General features: G+C 32.6%; 2 protein-coding genes across 6 annotated transcripts in view; one reads left to right on the top strand and one right to left on the bottom strand.

Moving 5' to 3' along the window:
- The window catches only part of LOC110801075 (uncharacterized), a 38,608-nt gene extending 37,212 nt beyond the window's left edge, over positions 1–1,396 (top strand). For all 5 annotated transcript variants that reach the window (XM_056826515.1, XM_022006394.2, XM_056826516.1 and 2 more), the window contains 3 exons: positions 211–335; positions 498–702; positions 1,037–1,396. In XM_056826515.1, coding sequence (XP_056682493.1) covers positions 211–335; positions 498–702; positions 1,037–1,130 — 424 coding nt within the window. In that variant the 3' untranslated portion in view covers positions 1,131–1,396. The remainder of the gene's footprint in view (positions 1–210; positions 336–497; positions 703–1,036) is intronic.
- Positions 1,397–2,574: 1,178 nt separating this feature from the next.
- LOC110801106 (late embryogenesis abundant protein 47-like) lies at positions 2,575–4,626 on the bottom strand. The gene is made up of 3 exons (XM_022006424.2): positions 4,365–4,626; positions 3,062–3,346; positions 2,575–2,972 (listed from the first exon to the last, which is right to left on the bottom strand). The coding sequence occupies exons 1-3, from the start codon at positions 4,470–4,472 to the stop codon at positions 2,799–2,801; spliced, it is 567 nt and encodes a 188-aa protein (XP_021862116.1). The 5' UTR covers positions 4,473–4,626; the 3' UTR covers positions 2,575–2,798.
- Positions 4,627–15,340: the final 10,714 nt, after the last annotated feature.

The raw sequence follows: 15,340 nt of genomic DNA, 5'->3' as shown, positions 1-15,340 counted from the left end.
ACGAATATGTCTATCAGACAAAACATGTCATTTCCTGCTTTTGCTTATAGATGTATACCACTGGGCACTGCATTTTTACCTTATGATACTTTTTGACTGAAGAATATGGTTCTGATGATTAGTTCAATAGTCTTATTATATGCGCTTCAGTTTATATAATATAAAAAGCTCTTTTTAGTGAGTTATATTGTTCTTTATAATTGTTTGCAGTTCTAAGGCTGAGGTCAGTGATTGGAACGCGACACGATCTGAGGTCAGCAAAATTGCTATCATGGTGCTCATGGAGAGATGTGAACACATTTTTAACAGACTTCTCATAGATGAAGCCGATTTAGGTGTGTAGCTTTTTTAATTGATGTACTTCAGATTTAGTAAACTCGAGGCTGTTTTTGAAGTTTTGCACATGGAGGGATCCATATTGGGTGATTGCTATTTTCCTTTTGAAGATCCCTGTGATTTCTAGTTGGTACTCATGACGCACATAAATTTGCCTGCAGGTGAACGACCATTTCCTTCAGCAAGGCTCGAAGAAGTATTATTTGTTCTTGAAGAGCTTGCCCACTTGACTATTCACCCGGACGCATCATCTATTCTGCCTTTGCATCCTCATCTTAAACATGGTATTACAACAGAAGGAAATCATGACGGTCGAGCTCATCTCCTTGTTCTCCATCCATCCCTTTGTGAACTTGTCATTTCAAGGTAAGATGATTGATATGACTAATTTTTTTACAGGAAATTAAGATGAGAAAACCATATGATAATAAAGGTCGATGTTGAGCATTGGCAAAATTTTAAGAGTTACAAGGAGCTGCTAAGCTGTGCTTATTTTGCCTTGACTTTCAAAATACATTTCCCCTGCCTGATATTGGCTAGTTATTTTCTCACTATTATGCCGTGGTTCTTTGTCAGTTGTTCTCATATGGGATGCCAAGCCCGTGTTGTAGATTTGCATTTTATTTAGTGTGGACATGATAAGCATGCACTTCACGGTTTCTAGAATGTTTGCTAAATTTTGTTGTACATACATTGGCAGGGAACCTAGAGTGAGGGAGTTGGTACAGGTCCTCCTTAGATTTGTCAGTGAGATTTTGGGACTACAGAAATTAACTCGATCTGGTAAATCTTAGAAAGGCATGAGAAGAGAAATCACGTGCACGTGGCTAGCATTCTTCGGTTTTCCAGTGATGAAGTAGGCTGAGGAATTTTTCGTTTTTGTCCTCCATAGTTCACTGTATTATAGTGATTCATTTTGCAGTTTTCATGTAGCAAATCTTGTACATTATATCATAGGGGAATGAAAGAATGGTAAAAGTTTGTTGTAAAAAAATCAAATTATATTTTCTCAAGCTATGTAATCATTATGGTCGTATTCAAATAGTTTGATTCTTGATTACGATTCAAATTGCACTCCTTTTTCTTTTGACCATATAACATTCGTGGCCCATAACACTTGCGCCGGCCTTGTAGTGGGAAGCCACTGCATAAAATTTAGGTTTGAAAAACTAATTGACAAATGAAGTTGTACTTCAAGGGTGTTAAATTTCTAGAAATTGCTTGGTTGAAAACATGAAAATTAGAAATTTCCATTAATTTTGATTTCTAAGGTAATTTACTTCCCATATTTAGTAGGAAGTCCAAATTACCATGAATTCTAACTTTTTTCTTTTTTACTAATTTTTTTTATGTCAACCAGACAATTACCAACCCATGAATTCTCATTTCCGCAGGTGTCAACCAAACAACCTCCCCATGACGTTTTGATAAGAGAGTAGGAATTTGTATACATGGTTGTACAGTTGCACTTGTAATTCCACATGACGTTTTCCATCAACAATCAAGAACGCAAACCATGCATATAACAAGCTAGTAAAGCTCATTTTAGTAGTTACGTGTATATGTCATCGTCAATTTATGTACTAGTATAAACTTGAATAAGGTTATATATATAAAAAAAAAAAAGGTAAAAAGAATTGTACTTTGTAGTTATACTAGCTGAAAATTTGAATTATGACATATAGGATGTCAACTCGTCGAAAATGTTCAACAAGGATGTATCCTTTATGCATACTGGAATAGGAAGTTTGAAAACGCTAATCAGACATTCAACTCAGGAATCTTGTTAAGCTATTAGGATGTAGCCTTGAAGGCCCGAAAGTCTTCTAACAAGATCCTTGATCACTATCTTATTCTCTTTGGTATGGATTCTTTTTTTCTCCATGAGTAAATTAAACTTGTCCAAATGATTGTTTATAGTAAAATACAATGATTGTTTATCTTGGATATTGATGAGAATTCGTTGTTATTTACAGGTTTAGAATCTCTGCAGATTAGACAGACTGTATGAAGAAGGTGTTGACCCTTACTTGGGTTTTCAGTTTCAGGAAGAGCTATTAAAAGTGTTTCAGATGGGTCTCCTCTGCACTCAATTATCTGCAGTTGTACGTGTACAGTTCGATACCAAATAGGGTATAATTTTTGTCTTTCCTTACTAAAGAATGAGAAGAAAAAGTAAAGTCATCGTTGTATATTCAATGGTGTTAGAGATCAATCATGACTCCAATGAAAACAATCTTACAAGTATATATATTGAAGCTCTTAATCAAATTGTTATTCTGTATTTACAACTGCCTCTTCATCAGAGGTCCTTAATTAGTTCAAGCTAGAAACACTTGAACATTAATTTCTAATCTAAAACTGTTAATATTACGTAAAGAGAGATTTGAAGCATTTAATTATCATGGAAAAACAAAAACCACAGGAAATTATATCCCAAAATCATATTTAGAGGAGTCTTTTTATTTTTTAAGCTGCTCATTCTTTTGGTTAATCCTAGCAGCTGCCACCACAGAAGCAGCAACACCACCAGGGTATGTGCTTATGTTAGGGTTGTTTCTGAGTTCAGCACCCATCACCCCTTCTGCATCTTGGCGTGTCACTGCCCTATCTTTTGGTAATTTTGCTGCTGCTTCCTGTCATAGTCAAAACCATGTTACATGTCAAATGATGAGGAATTCTGAGACTATATATAGTCATTATTATTAATTAGTACATGCATTACCGAGAGAATATCAGCAATGGTAGTCTTCCCCTTAGTAGTGGATTTAGCATTGTTCTGCGCTGCAGATTGAGCAGTGGCAGCAAGTCCACCAGGCATGATGTTGGTTTGACCGGTGGCTCTAACCTCAGCCGCCTGAATGGCTGCAGCATCACTTCGATCCACCGCCTTCTCACCAGCTGTTAATACCGTTGCTTGAAGGGCCTCCCCTATTGTTATTGGGTGTTGTTCTTTGTTTTCTGATGCTCTTCTTTCACACTCACTCTTACTTTTCCCATCACAAACACCCTACGTTACACATTTATGCACATTACGTTATTAATGTCTCTTTTTTAGACACTTCTGATCGAGTAGGAAAAGGTGGGTCGTGTACCATGTTAGAGGTTTAAGGACATACATTATTAAGGACAAAATATAAATACAATATTAAAAAAAAGGATTTAAAAGAAAAGTTCTTATGAAAACAAAGGGTTATTAAGGACATCAACAACATTCATGCACTTGTTACAAGAACTAGCTTTTGAGCCCGTTCAGGACAACTGTATGCTTATGGGTTGTTAAACCGCCTTTTGAAGGGCTATTTTATTGAGGGTTTGTGATTTAGCGGCAATATATGATTTATATAAAGGTGAAATTTGAAAATTAAAAAAAATATATAAATGAGATGGTAAATTTATATTGAGGGAGATGGAGTGGCAAAAAGCTGAATGAATATATGACTTATATAGTTAATTGATGTTGAATGAGGAAGATGGAGTGGAATAGTATTGAAGCCGTAAAATACTTATAAACAAAGAAAAACATTGAATAAAAAATTAGGGATGAAAGATGGGGTGACAAGTGTATTCCAATCATCTATGATTTTCCTTTTTAAATACTAGGTATAGAATCGAGAAATTTTGCTTAGCATCACCAATCGTTACGAGAGTACGTACAACCTTACTAATAATATAAGGAGTGGTAAACAAAATGCTATAAAAAAAATTGCTATGGTTTCTCATGGATCAAAATGTGGTAAAAGTTCAGCAAATACCAAACATCATCTATGACAATTTGACATTTGTTAGTAATAACTAGCAAAATAATCTCTTGTCAAAAAAACAATTAAAAATAAATAAAACTAGCAAAATAATCTTCATTACACCTAACTTCAGGTATATTCGGGCACCCAATAGAGATCCTCCCATATTTCATTTATTTTCTTGTCGATTATAATCATGATGTAGTTATGACTTTTCCCTCAAAAAAAATTGTACTTATGATTTTAGAAACCTGTTACGCATAAAGGAAAAGAAAAAAAAAAGACCTGAATAGCTTGCTTCAAATTGTTTTGCACAATTGAGAAAATATCACCGTATTTGATCAACTCTAGTTCGTCTTGGCTAGGTCTTTGTGGTTGTTTCTCTTGGCTCATCTTCGACAAGATTTTGGTTTTCTTCCTTGTGATTTTTTATATAGAGGAAACTCAGAATTTATTTGGGTTATTGGTTTGTTTTAAGAGAAACAAAGTGGAATTTTCTCTTATAAAATTCAACTTTTTATTCAATATTTTTTAGTGTTTTTGTTGAAGTATGGGATTCACTAAATACATATGACCATTTTTATATATGTTCTAGATATATTTAGACATTAATTAGTATGGTAGGAAGAGAATAGTTATAGCCTTATAGGTAGGGCGCAATTGTTGCATTTGCTATATTGTGCAATGGCACATTTGGCTTCTATTCCTTTAGTGTTGACATACATACCATACAAATTTAATTTGTTACACGACATTTTATCAATTTAATTCGTTTGAAACACTTTATTCTTGAGGAAATATTAATGTACAAAAAAGTAGATTCAAATTTTAGTACAACCCACTACATAAATTACGAAGTGAAAGTTGATCGCTAAGACAATTGTCCGTTCTAGTTAGAGAATGTTTTGCCGCACTATGTTGCTTTGATTGATTATTAGCTTGAACTCGTGTTAAAAAGATGCAAATGTAACTAGATTAAAGTTGTTTGTCGTTGAATAAGTATGAGAAAAATATTATTCTTAGTAAGGTTTTTTCGTGTATCTATTATACTTTGTACTAAAACAGACATCAGAAATGACAATAACTTTATGGAAAAGATTTAATATATTTGACTAAAATTTTACCATTTCCTATTTATTTGATCATCAATATAAATTTTCAGTTGTAATCTTATTTCTCAAAAAAAATAATATTTGTAAAATCATAAAATATATCATAAACTTTATTACGCCGTACTACTTCGAGTAATATTTTGAAAATCTGTCAAGATCTTTTCTACTCCGCGCTACTTTATTTTTGAATTATTCTTTTGCTACATAAATATTTAATAAAAAATGGTGAAATAATAATTTTAGAATATCAGTGCGTGCACAATAACTAATCTTGTGATGAATGTAAAGAACTTGCATATCAATTGGAGATCTCCGCATACATATGATATATTTCCTTCGTTCTTATTTACATGACACAATTGAGTTTTGTACACTATTCACACAAGCTCCTTTGACTTCCTTTTGTGATTTATATTTAAGAAAAATATAGTTGTCTGGGGTCGTATTAGATTCGTCTCAATAATATTACATATCAACATTTTATATTTTTTCTTATCCATAATTGAAGATCTTAATGTTTGAAATCGTGTATTGACAAACGTGTCTAAACAATTATGTTATTTAAGAAAGAATAGAGGAAGTATAACTCATTACGTAAGTAAGTTACTCGATCAATAACTTTAGTGACTCTAGTGAGGACTCTTGCCATAATTTTACAAGTAAAGGACTTAATATTAAAATATTACAAAAAAAAAGGTTGGAAAAAAGGAAAACAATCAAATAGTAATAAATATAAGGTGTCTATTCTCGAGTATAGATTATAAACTAGCGATCGTTTCTAATGGAAAGGAGTTCAACGTGAAGGAGGTGCGTTCCTGGTGGTTCAACAAGTGCTCCTATTACCCTTTTTGAAATTGAAGATGGTGAAATTACCAATAACTAAGTGTGTTGTTGCTTTGCTTTTTGGATGACCCCTATTGTCATTTTGGACAAGTATTGGTTTTTGTGATGTATATAGTGTAACCGTGTAAGGGGCAGTGTCGTATCAAGAATTGTTACATAGGGTATGCATAATTATGATAACAGACATTAATAGTCGTTTTTTGTTCTCATTAATGTCAGGGTCGAACCCATAAATTTATAAATGGGGGTCCAAAAAAATTTATGATTTGCTTTCTAATTTTTCATATTTGCTAATTTTTAATATCAGTTAAAGTTGAGAGGTAAGTATTCGAAATATTAAAAACGCCATAGTAAAATATGTGGAGGATTTATGAACTTTAATTTTGGATTTTCATAGCAATAAAACTCAACACCTAATCCAAATTGCAAACAATAACCTGGTGCGATTTCAATTTAAAATGAAAAAACGAGTTTTTCTTACTTAAAATGAGTTTACTTTATTACAATAATTACCACTAGTGTATATCTTAAGAAAAATACAAAATATTTTTGAAGAAAAAATAACATTACTATTTTCTTGTGTTTTTGTAAAAGCAAAATCATGAACCATTCTAGAAAAAAAAGCGATGAAGAAAAAAAAAAATAAACATAAAGAATGTAGATAATCAACGAAGGGGACAAAGTAAAATACAAAAAATGGAAAAAAAATCATAATTAACTTCACTTATAAGGGTACGAACCCTAGTCACATGGGTAACATAGTATTCAAGCAACCATTATGCTTCAACTGTAATTAATTATAGTAAAATTGAAAAAAACTGTAAAATTGATATTAGGGGAATTAATTACAGTTGAAATAGTTAAGTTATGTATAATTAACTTACATTTATGTCATTGAGAATGTAAGTGTAATTAACATACAATGTCCAACATAAATGTAAGTTAATTATAGATAACTTAACTATTTCAACTGTAATTAAATCACCTAATATCAATTTTACGGTTTTTTTCAAAAATAATGGGGATCCCTTTGGACCCCTCTAGAGGTACGTAGGTCCGCCCCTGATTAATGTAACACCCTAATAATTCTTTGCTTTTCTAAAACAATTTTTTTGAACAAATAAAAAGTATTACTAAAGTATTAGCGTCACGTGATAACGGTAAGGCTATGTACCAGAATAACGCAGCAAAACTATTAATTAACTTTCAAATTAAACGAAATTAAATAGTTAATGGTCTCCTTACAAATCGGAACCATTAAAGGCCCTAATAAAAATCCAACTTTAAATAAATCCAGTAACTATAAAGCATTGTCTAGACATTATTCAAAATAGAGTTTATAAAACTATGTAAGTAAAACACACTCAACATTATCATCCCAAAATGCTGACATAAATTCACCAGCAAGCTACCTCTAATAATCTTGCTTTGGAAATCTACTCACCGGCCAACAACGAAAATGCAATAATGGACCATCGTCAGGTCATTATGGAATAGACCATGACAACGAAAAAACATGAAATCACATAATCAGCAAAGCTGAGTACATACAAGCTAAAAGCAATCTAACTAAGCATGCTTCACTCAAGCAACTAAATAAGATTGCATGCAAAAGTCACATCCTTAAAATCAAACCAACATAATAGAATAATAAAATGGCAAGACTTGACTCTTAAAACAACTCATAACTTTACTTCTTTGATTTAATTTGAAAATATTGGATTAAGTGTGAACCAGGTTTCTAACTTGTGTCCACTAGGGACTAGCATGGGGGATACCCATCGAGATAACTATGTCACGTATCTGTGACGTAATTCCAGCACATTAGTAACTATTAATCAAATGGTGCAGCGTCCTGTACGACAACGGACATCCAAAGGACAACGCCTAGGGACCTAATATGTTATTCAAATGTCGATTCAACGACTCAATTAAATAAAAATAACCAACACCCAAACACATAAACAATTCCCTTTTTAATATCCTTTAAAGACTTGTGATCAAAGAAACACCTTGACTTTAAATTAATTATTTAATCCTCCTTGACTCAACATGATTAGATTAAAATGAGAGCTATGCCATAAAGACACAAATAAACTTTGCCTAACCTTCTTGACATGTTGGTAAAAGTACAAGAGACATGATTTCCTTCCTTGACATGCACGTAATTAAAAGTACGCAACATGATTACTAATATGCTTGTAATTAAAAGTACAAACATAATTAAAAACATGATTGTAATGAAGAGTACAAACATGATTACTATGCTTGACATGATTGTAATTAAAAGTACAACATGTATTAACTTGCTATCATGCATGTAATTAATAGTATATACATACAATTATTTGACTAGTCATGCTTGCTATTAAATTCAACAACCACAATCCATTAATCAAGTAAACATGAATCACAAATTCATTTCACGCTTAAACATGTACAACAACATGTATTATAATTCTCCCTAAACATGCATGTACCTTGAATAGGTAATGTAGGGGGCCACAATTGCGATTTACCATTCAACTAAAAATCTACTCGATCCTATCATAAAATAATGAACCAAATTAATCACCTATTTAATAAATTTATAGCAACATAATATAATTTCGAACCATCATAAATAGTCTGAAATTATTAGTTTTTTAATATAATTAATTAACCTAATTAATCTCTTAAAACCATATATAGCATGAAAATCCATTAAAATCATGCATTAAAACCCTAAAAATCAAAGCTTTTATACTTCTAATCTATATATATCTATCTATATATATTATTAAACCTCTAAGACAATCTATGGCATCTCTTCATGTGTCACGATGTCTTGGCAAGTGACATGTCATCGTAGCGCCACGTCATACGCACAGATGACTGTTTATTGTGTCCTCACAAAAAAAATGTTAATCCTTAAACCCGTGACCTCTTATATGTTAATGCTGAGTTTTATCCATCACTCCAATGATACAAGTTGTGACTCTAAAACAACTAAATAGAAGAAAAGTCATTCTTTTGAAGTTATAAAAATTTAATGCACAAATTTATGTATTCGAGTAACAATTTATGATAATAATTTTTTTCTTAATTTCTATTCTTTTACTAATCAAATCATATATATTTTCTAGAAATTTATTTAGATCAAACATAAAACCATGAATTTAACAGAGAAAATAATAGGAAAAATTATGTTGCACTTTCATTTAGGCAATCAAATGTGTTTTTTCCGCTAAAATGTATTTCGACTTTGTAACTCAATATACAATTGTAATTTAATTTATTTTTATAAGTTGTAAGTAAAATGGTACAAAAAATAAATTTTTATACAAATAAAAAAAATACTCAAAAATTTAGTTCAACAATTGTTAGTTAACCAAATTTATTCTTAAACTGCATATATAATTAATGAAATTCATATTATTCTCAAATCGAATATATAAATAAATTTATAAGTAACTTTGAAATAAATAAAAAATCAAACTTATGCAACACTCCGGGGAATCGCCCGGGACACTAACTAGTGTAATCTGAAAACTTAATTAATCACCACAATTAAAATATTATTTCAATCATGCTAATTAGTCGATCCCAATATTTAATTAAAATGTACCCTAGTATAAAACATTATTAAAATTCAATTTAAAAAATTAAATTTCATGCTTTTATGATTTCAATACGATCTGGAAATTTAACCTAATAATATAATTAAAAATCGTAAACGTCAATATTAGACAATCTATCTTTTAATTATAATTAACAAAATTAATTTTTTTATATGTATAAAAACTAGTTAAACAATTAAATACAGAACAAGGGAAGAAGGAGAGCAATACCGATCGGCCAAAAGTGGCGTGGCAGAGGCGATTGACGGCGAGCGGGCAGAGACGGCGATGCGGGGTGGCAGCTGAGCGGCGTGACGTTACTGGGCTACTACTCAGCTATCCGTACGCACCAAAGGGGAGAGGCGAAGGGGAGGGGAAGAGAAGGAGAGAGGAGAGGGAAAGAGAGGAAAGAAATATTCAGAGGCGTTTGGTTCACAAACTGATATGCGGTTAAAATCAGGAATGATTTCAATGTGGTATGAGTTTGGAACTTGATTCTTAATACCATGTGTTTGGTTCAATTTGAGGATGAGATTTTCATTTTAGTTGATACCTGGAGTAAAGGTATTAGCCATACCCACCTCCCCCTCAGGTGTAATCCCCCGTAAATATGTAGATTTTACGGATTTTTCATGAAATGCCCCTGAGGTTTGACTTAATGCACCAAATACCCCTAAACTTTTCAGAATGCACCAAATACCTCCGAGGTTTAAAATAATAACACAAAATGCCCTTAATGAGCATTTTCCGTCCATTCCGTTAAATCTCCGTTAGCGTGAATTTACTTTTTTGTCCTTACTCAACCATTTTCTCTACTAATCCTAATATTAACCCTTAATTATATTAATTAAACCAAAAAAATTAATTAACTATTATTATTAAAAAAAATCCAAAACTTTTGTTGGCTTTTCTTCTTCCCTTCACGCCATTAATCGTCATCATCTCCTTCTTTTTGTTCTTCTTCCACCATCATCATCCCCAATTAAAACCTATCATTTTGCCCTTGGTCGGTCCTTTCTCTCCCTCACCGTCACTTTCCTTCAATTCCTTCATCCCACCCGAATTAAAACCCACCATTTTCTCTCTCCTCAAGCTGCAACAATGGTGGATTTACAACCCATTACAATTATGGCTGGTAGTTGATCAGAAGGTAGACATTGAAGACGAAGACTAACACCGTTAAGATTATTGCGACGAGCAGCAATGCTAGATTGAAATCCCCTAATTAATTTTGTAATTTTTTTTTTAAAAAAAAAGAAAACTCTTTCTTTTCCTTTTCTTTTCTACCTCTTCTTTACTTCCCCGCAGGAACCCACTAGCCCCATTAAACTCTCCTACCCAAATCTAGAAACAAGAACTTTAGAGAAGAAAGTGCAAAGGTATTGAAGATTTGAAGGCTCCATCGCATCCATGAACGATGTATCACTCTCAATTCTTGATTTTCTCTTTCTCTCTCATCTCATTCTGTTTTCTCTCCCCTCAATCTCCACTTTCTCTCCCTAAAGTCGGGGAAATCGAAGAAATTGAAGTAATTGGTGACAAAGTGAGATTTTGGGTTACATTGTGAATTGATTTTCTGGTTAAATTCTGATTTATATTTTGAAGAAATTAGGGATTGAAGATTTTTGGTAAATTACTTTGCCCCAGTGGTTTGTGTTGGGTGGTGATTGAAGAGGTGGTGTTCAGCTGGGAGATTAAAATGGTTGAACCCCGGAGATTGACTGAGAAGAATTAGAAAGGGTTTGAGGAGTTGGAGAAAGAAACTGACATCAGGGATTCAATAATTCAAGGCAGTAGATGTAGTTTGATCGGGAGAGGCATTGGGGGTGGGGATTTTAAAAAAGCTCCAGGATTATGAAGGTGAAATAATGGGGTTAACAATGAAGATTGAAAAAGGAAAGAAAAAGAGAAAGAGACTAAGAAAGATAAAGGGAAAAAAGGGGGAATAAAAAAAATGTTAACAGAAAAGTTAACAGAATGGACGGAAAATGCTCATCAAGGGCATTTTGTGTTATTGTTTTAAACCTCGGGGGTATTTGGTGCATTCTGGAAAGTTTAGGGGTATTTGGTACATTAAGGCAAACCTCGGGGGCATTTCATGAAAAATCCCTAGATTTTATTAATATATTTTAACGTATAGTTATTTATATTTTAATAGAATTTACGAATTTTAATAATAAATATATAATTAATGTATATTTATTTTAGTTAATTACATTTTAAATTTTTTTAACGATTTATGAAATCAAAATAATTTTAGAACTTTACATTGAAAAGAATTCGTTTTACGAAAATACGTTCGATTGAATTTAGAAAACAATCCTAACCGTTTTGGATTCAAACAAACTCAATTCTATTCCTAGCCCAAGTTGACAAAGCCCAAAACAAGTAAGCCCAAAATTTCTCCTCCCTTCCTTTCCAACTTCACGTGAAACTCAAAACCAAATACACAAATCCCTTCTTCTTGCCATTCACGTAAACCAGCCAAAATCCTCAAATCTTTGCAGTCGTCGCCGGCAACCACTGTCGAACCGCCGTCCTTGCTTCACCACCGTCGACGTGCTCCTCTCCCCTCTGCCGGTACTCCTTCCTCCTTCCTCTTCTCTTCCGGTTTCTCTTTCTTTTGTTTTTATTCTCCCCTTAATTGCAGGTTCTGTTTTCTTGAACCACCAGCCAGCCGCCGCGTGCGCAGCCGCGACCACCAGGCCAACCACCACCTGCATCGTCGTCGCTGCCCTGCTCAGCCGACACCCTCTTCGATCTCTCTCCTCCTTCGGGTAGAAACCATCTCCTTCCCTTCTTGTTTCTTGCGCGAGCCAGCCGGCCGCCGCCACCATCAACCATAGCATTGCCGTTGCCGTGCCGCCGCGCCGCAGCAACACCTCCGGCCAACCACCCTTCCTTCCTTCTCTCTTTTGGTTAATTCCTTACCCTTTTATTTCATTAATGTAATATTTATGTTTCAATGATTTAATTAAGGTTTTCATAATTTAAATTATTAGTTTTGATAATTTATATTTAGAATTCAGATTATATGTTGATATTAAAAACTAATTTGTTTTCAGATTTTTGTTAATTATGTTTAAGTTAGAGTTTTAATTATGTTTATTAATTTAATTCATGTTTTCTTGGATTAGATTTATAGTTTTATGGTTTAATTATAATTTTCAGATTTTATATGTTTTATATAATTAAGTTGATAATTTTCAGATTATATAATTTGATTTAAAATAGGAGTTTTAATTATTAAAGCATGAATTTTAAAGCTTTAATGGTTTTAAATCACGGTGGGATAATTGGGGATTATTAAATTTATTGTTTTAATGTTCTAAGCATGTTAATTTGGTCTTGGAAAAGTTTTAAATAAGTTATATTGCTGAAAATTTAAAGTACGATGTTTGCAAAAAGTTTTCAACGAATTTCAATCACTAATTCAATAATTATGATGCTAGGAAATCAAATATTCAAGTTTGGATATTGGGGAAGGTTCTAAATAGGTTTAGGGTGTATTTAGAATGCTTTATTATGGTTGCGAATGATTAGAAATTGATTGGGAATATTTGTTGGTTGTTTTAGGCGGAGAATTCTTTTTAGGCGACTTTTGAAAGTGTTAAAGTGGCCTATTAGTTTGTTTACACAAGGTACGTACATACCTGTGTGCTTGGAATGTGTGTTATCTGTTGAAACCAAGTTGAAAGTTGTTGATGGACTTGATTATGTTGGAATTTCATGTTTAATATTGTTGGATGGACATGTTGAACATATATATTTCGTTATGAGGATTATAACATGTTAGTAGATGATTGATGCAAACATGTTTGATTGGGAACACTAGATTACTTTATATATATTGATTCAGATCGATTGATTGTTGTTCCCTTTTAGTTTTTCACTACTTTATGAGGGCCGAGGACCTTGTTTAGTAAGTTGAAACCTTATACCCATATAAAGGGGTTAATCAATATTAAAGGAAAGGTTGGATTTAATTGGAATGAGTCTTGTTTGATACCTTTATGATCACTTACTTAATTCCAAGATAAAAACAGTTGTGAATACATGTGGTTTGTATGGCTTATGTGATTGTCGAGTCATAACAAGGTTTCAATTTGTAAATCATGTAAAGTGAAACTGAGTAGCAATAGCTTTAGACTGTGCACGTCTAAAGTGATGGACAAACAGGAGTTGGGGTTCATGGTGGTAGCCCATGGCCTTTAATTCGGACCGGATTGACCACCGTGTCCTATTTTTATTCAAACGTTCCTCGATATCGCAGGTCACTGAGGTTACGGAGTCGCGCCCGTACCTCGTCTTCCTTAGTGAAGCCTCTAGCTAGAAACTCGGTCCATTGTCTATTTCAACTAAAATAATATTATTGTTATAAGTCTAGCCTAGTCTAGTCAAGTATGGTCGTCAAATTATCATGTTTGTCTGCCCTTATTTATGTTCATTAGTATCATGTTAGGATGGTTCGTTTGATAGTATCATGTTAGGATTATTATTGCTTTTAGTATGTAGTACTCAGCTTTGCTGATTACGTGCTTTGTTTGTGTGTGTTGATCATGGCTATGCCTTATTGATCCTGTGATGACCCATCTTTGGTGAGCAGTCTCTAAGGATCAATAAGCGTTGTCCATCTACAGGTTTGAAGATGATGCATCATTGGGATCGGGATTAGAGAGCTTGTAGTTATATTTGTTTTATTAAGTGATTTGGTTTGTTAACTTGGATTTAAAAGTTGTCGTACTATTCGTATTTCCTTATTTCCGTTAATTGGTTTTGGACTTAATATGTAATCGATTATTTATGAACCTAAAAGTTAGTTTTATGTTTTCCGCTGCAAAATTCTGAATAAGCCGTTACGTTTTCACACGGGCGATAATACTTTGATAATTCTCTATAGTTATATTTATAAAAGGGTTTTTTTAGAAAAAGGGAATTGTCGGGGTGTTACAAAGTGGTATCTAGAAGCTTATGGTTTTACTTCAATGATTTTTAGGCGCCTAAACTAGCTAGTTTCCTAAAACAAATTTCCTAGAATTGAGCTTCTACTTATTATATCATTCAAAAATGCGTACTTTTTTTTGGGGGACCAAATTCATTTTATTTTGTTTAAAAAGTATATTAATATTTCTTATTTAAGTTTGAAATTAATTTATTTATTCGAAACTTTACGTTTATGTGAATTAAGTATGTTCTTCTTTTCGAATTTAAATTAAATATATTCAAAAAAAAAAAAGAAAAGAAAAGACCTTATTCTATTTATTCGTTATTATTTATTCGTTTAATAAAAATTTCTTTCTTATTAATCATTCTTGTTTTATTTTAAGCGTTTCAATGTTTACTTATTTTGATTTATTACGAGAGATGGGTAGTATAAGAAGGGCATATAAGATAGAATTATATGTGCATTAGTAGCTAGTTAATGCTAGCATAAGAAATTAATTGTTATGTACGTGCAAGTGTTTATTGTTTAAATGTTGTAATTATATGTGCATAATAGAAATTGTTTGCTTCCACCAAACTCATTGTGTTATCGAACTTTGATTATGGTTTAGTTGGGAAATTGTTAGTGAAACATTAAGTTGTTTCTTTCAGGAATAAAATATCTCTTTGTGAAGAAAGTCGTGTTTGGATGCGAGTATTTTGCTAGATACAAGACCAACCCATCTTAATGAGAGAAAACACAATAGCATCCACTATTGTTAAT

Source organism: Spinacia oleracea, chromosome 4 (genome assembly GCF_020520425.1).
Source record: "Spinacia oleracea cultivar Varoflay chromosome 4, BTI_SOV_V1, whole genome shotgun sequence".
Lineage (NCBI taxonomy): Eukaryota > Viridiplantae > Streptophyta > Magnoliopsida > Caryophyllales > Amaranthaceae > Spinacia > Spinacia oleracea.
This window is presented reverse-complemented; position numbering and strand designations above follow the sequence as displayed.

Coding starts and splice junctions, on each gene's coding strand:
- LOC110801106 (XM_022006424.2), bottom strand. CDS start 4,472: ATGAGCCAAGAGAAACAACCACAAAGACCTAGCCAAGACGAACTAGAG. Junction 3,347..4,364: donor ATTTGAAGCAAGCTATTCAG/GTCTTTTTTTTT, acceptor TGTGTAACGTAG/GGTGTTTGTGATGGGAAAAG. Junction 2,973..3,061: donor CCATTGCTGATATTCTCTCG/GTAATGCATGTA, acceptor TGACTATGACAG/GAAGCAGCAGCAAAATTACC.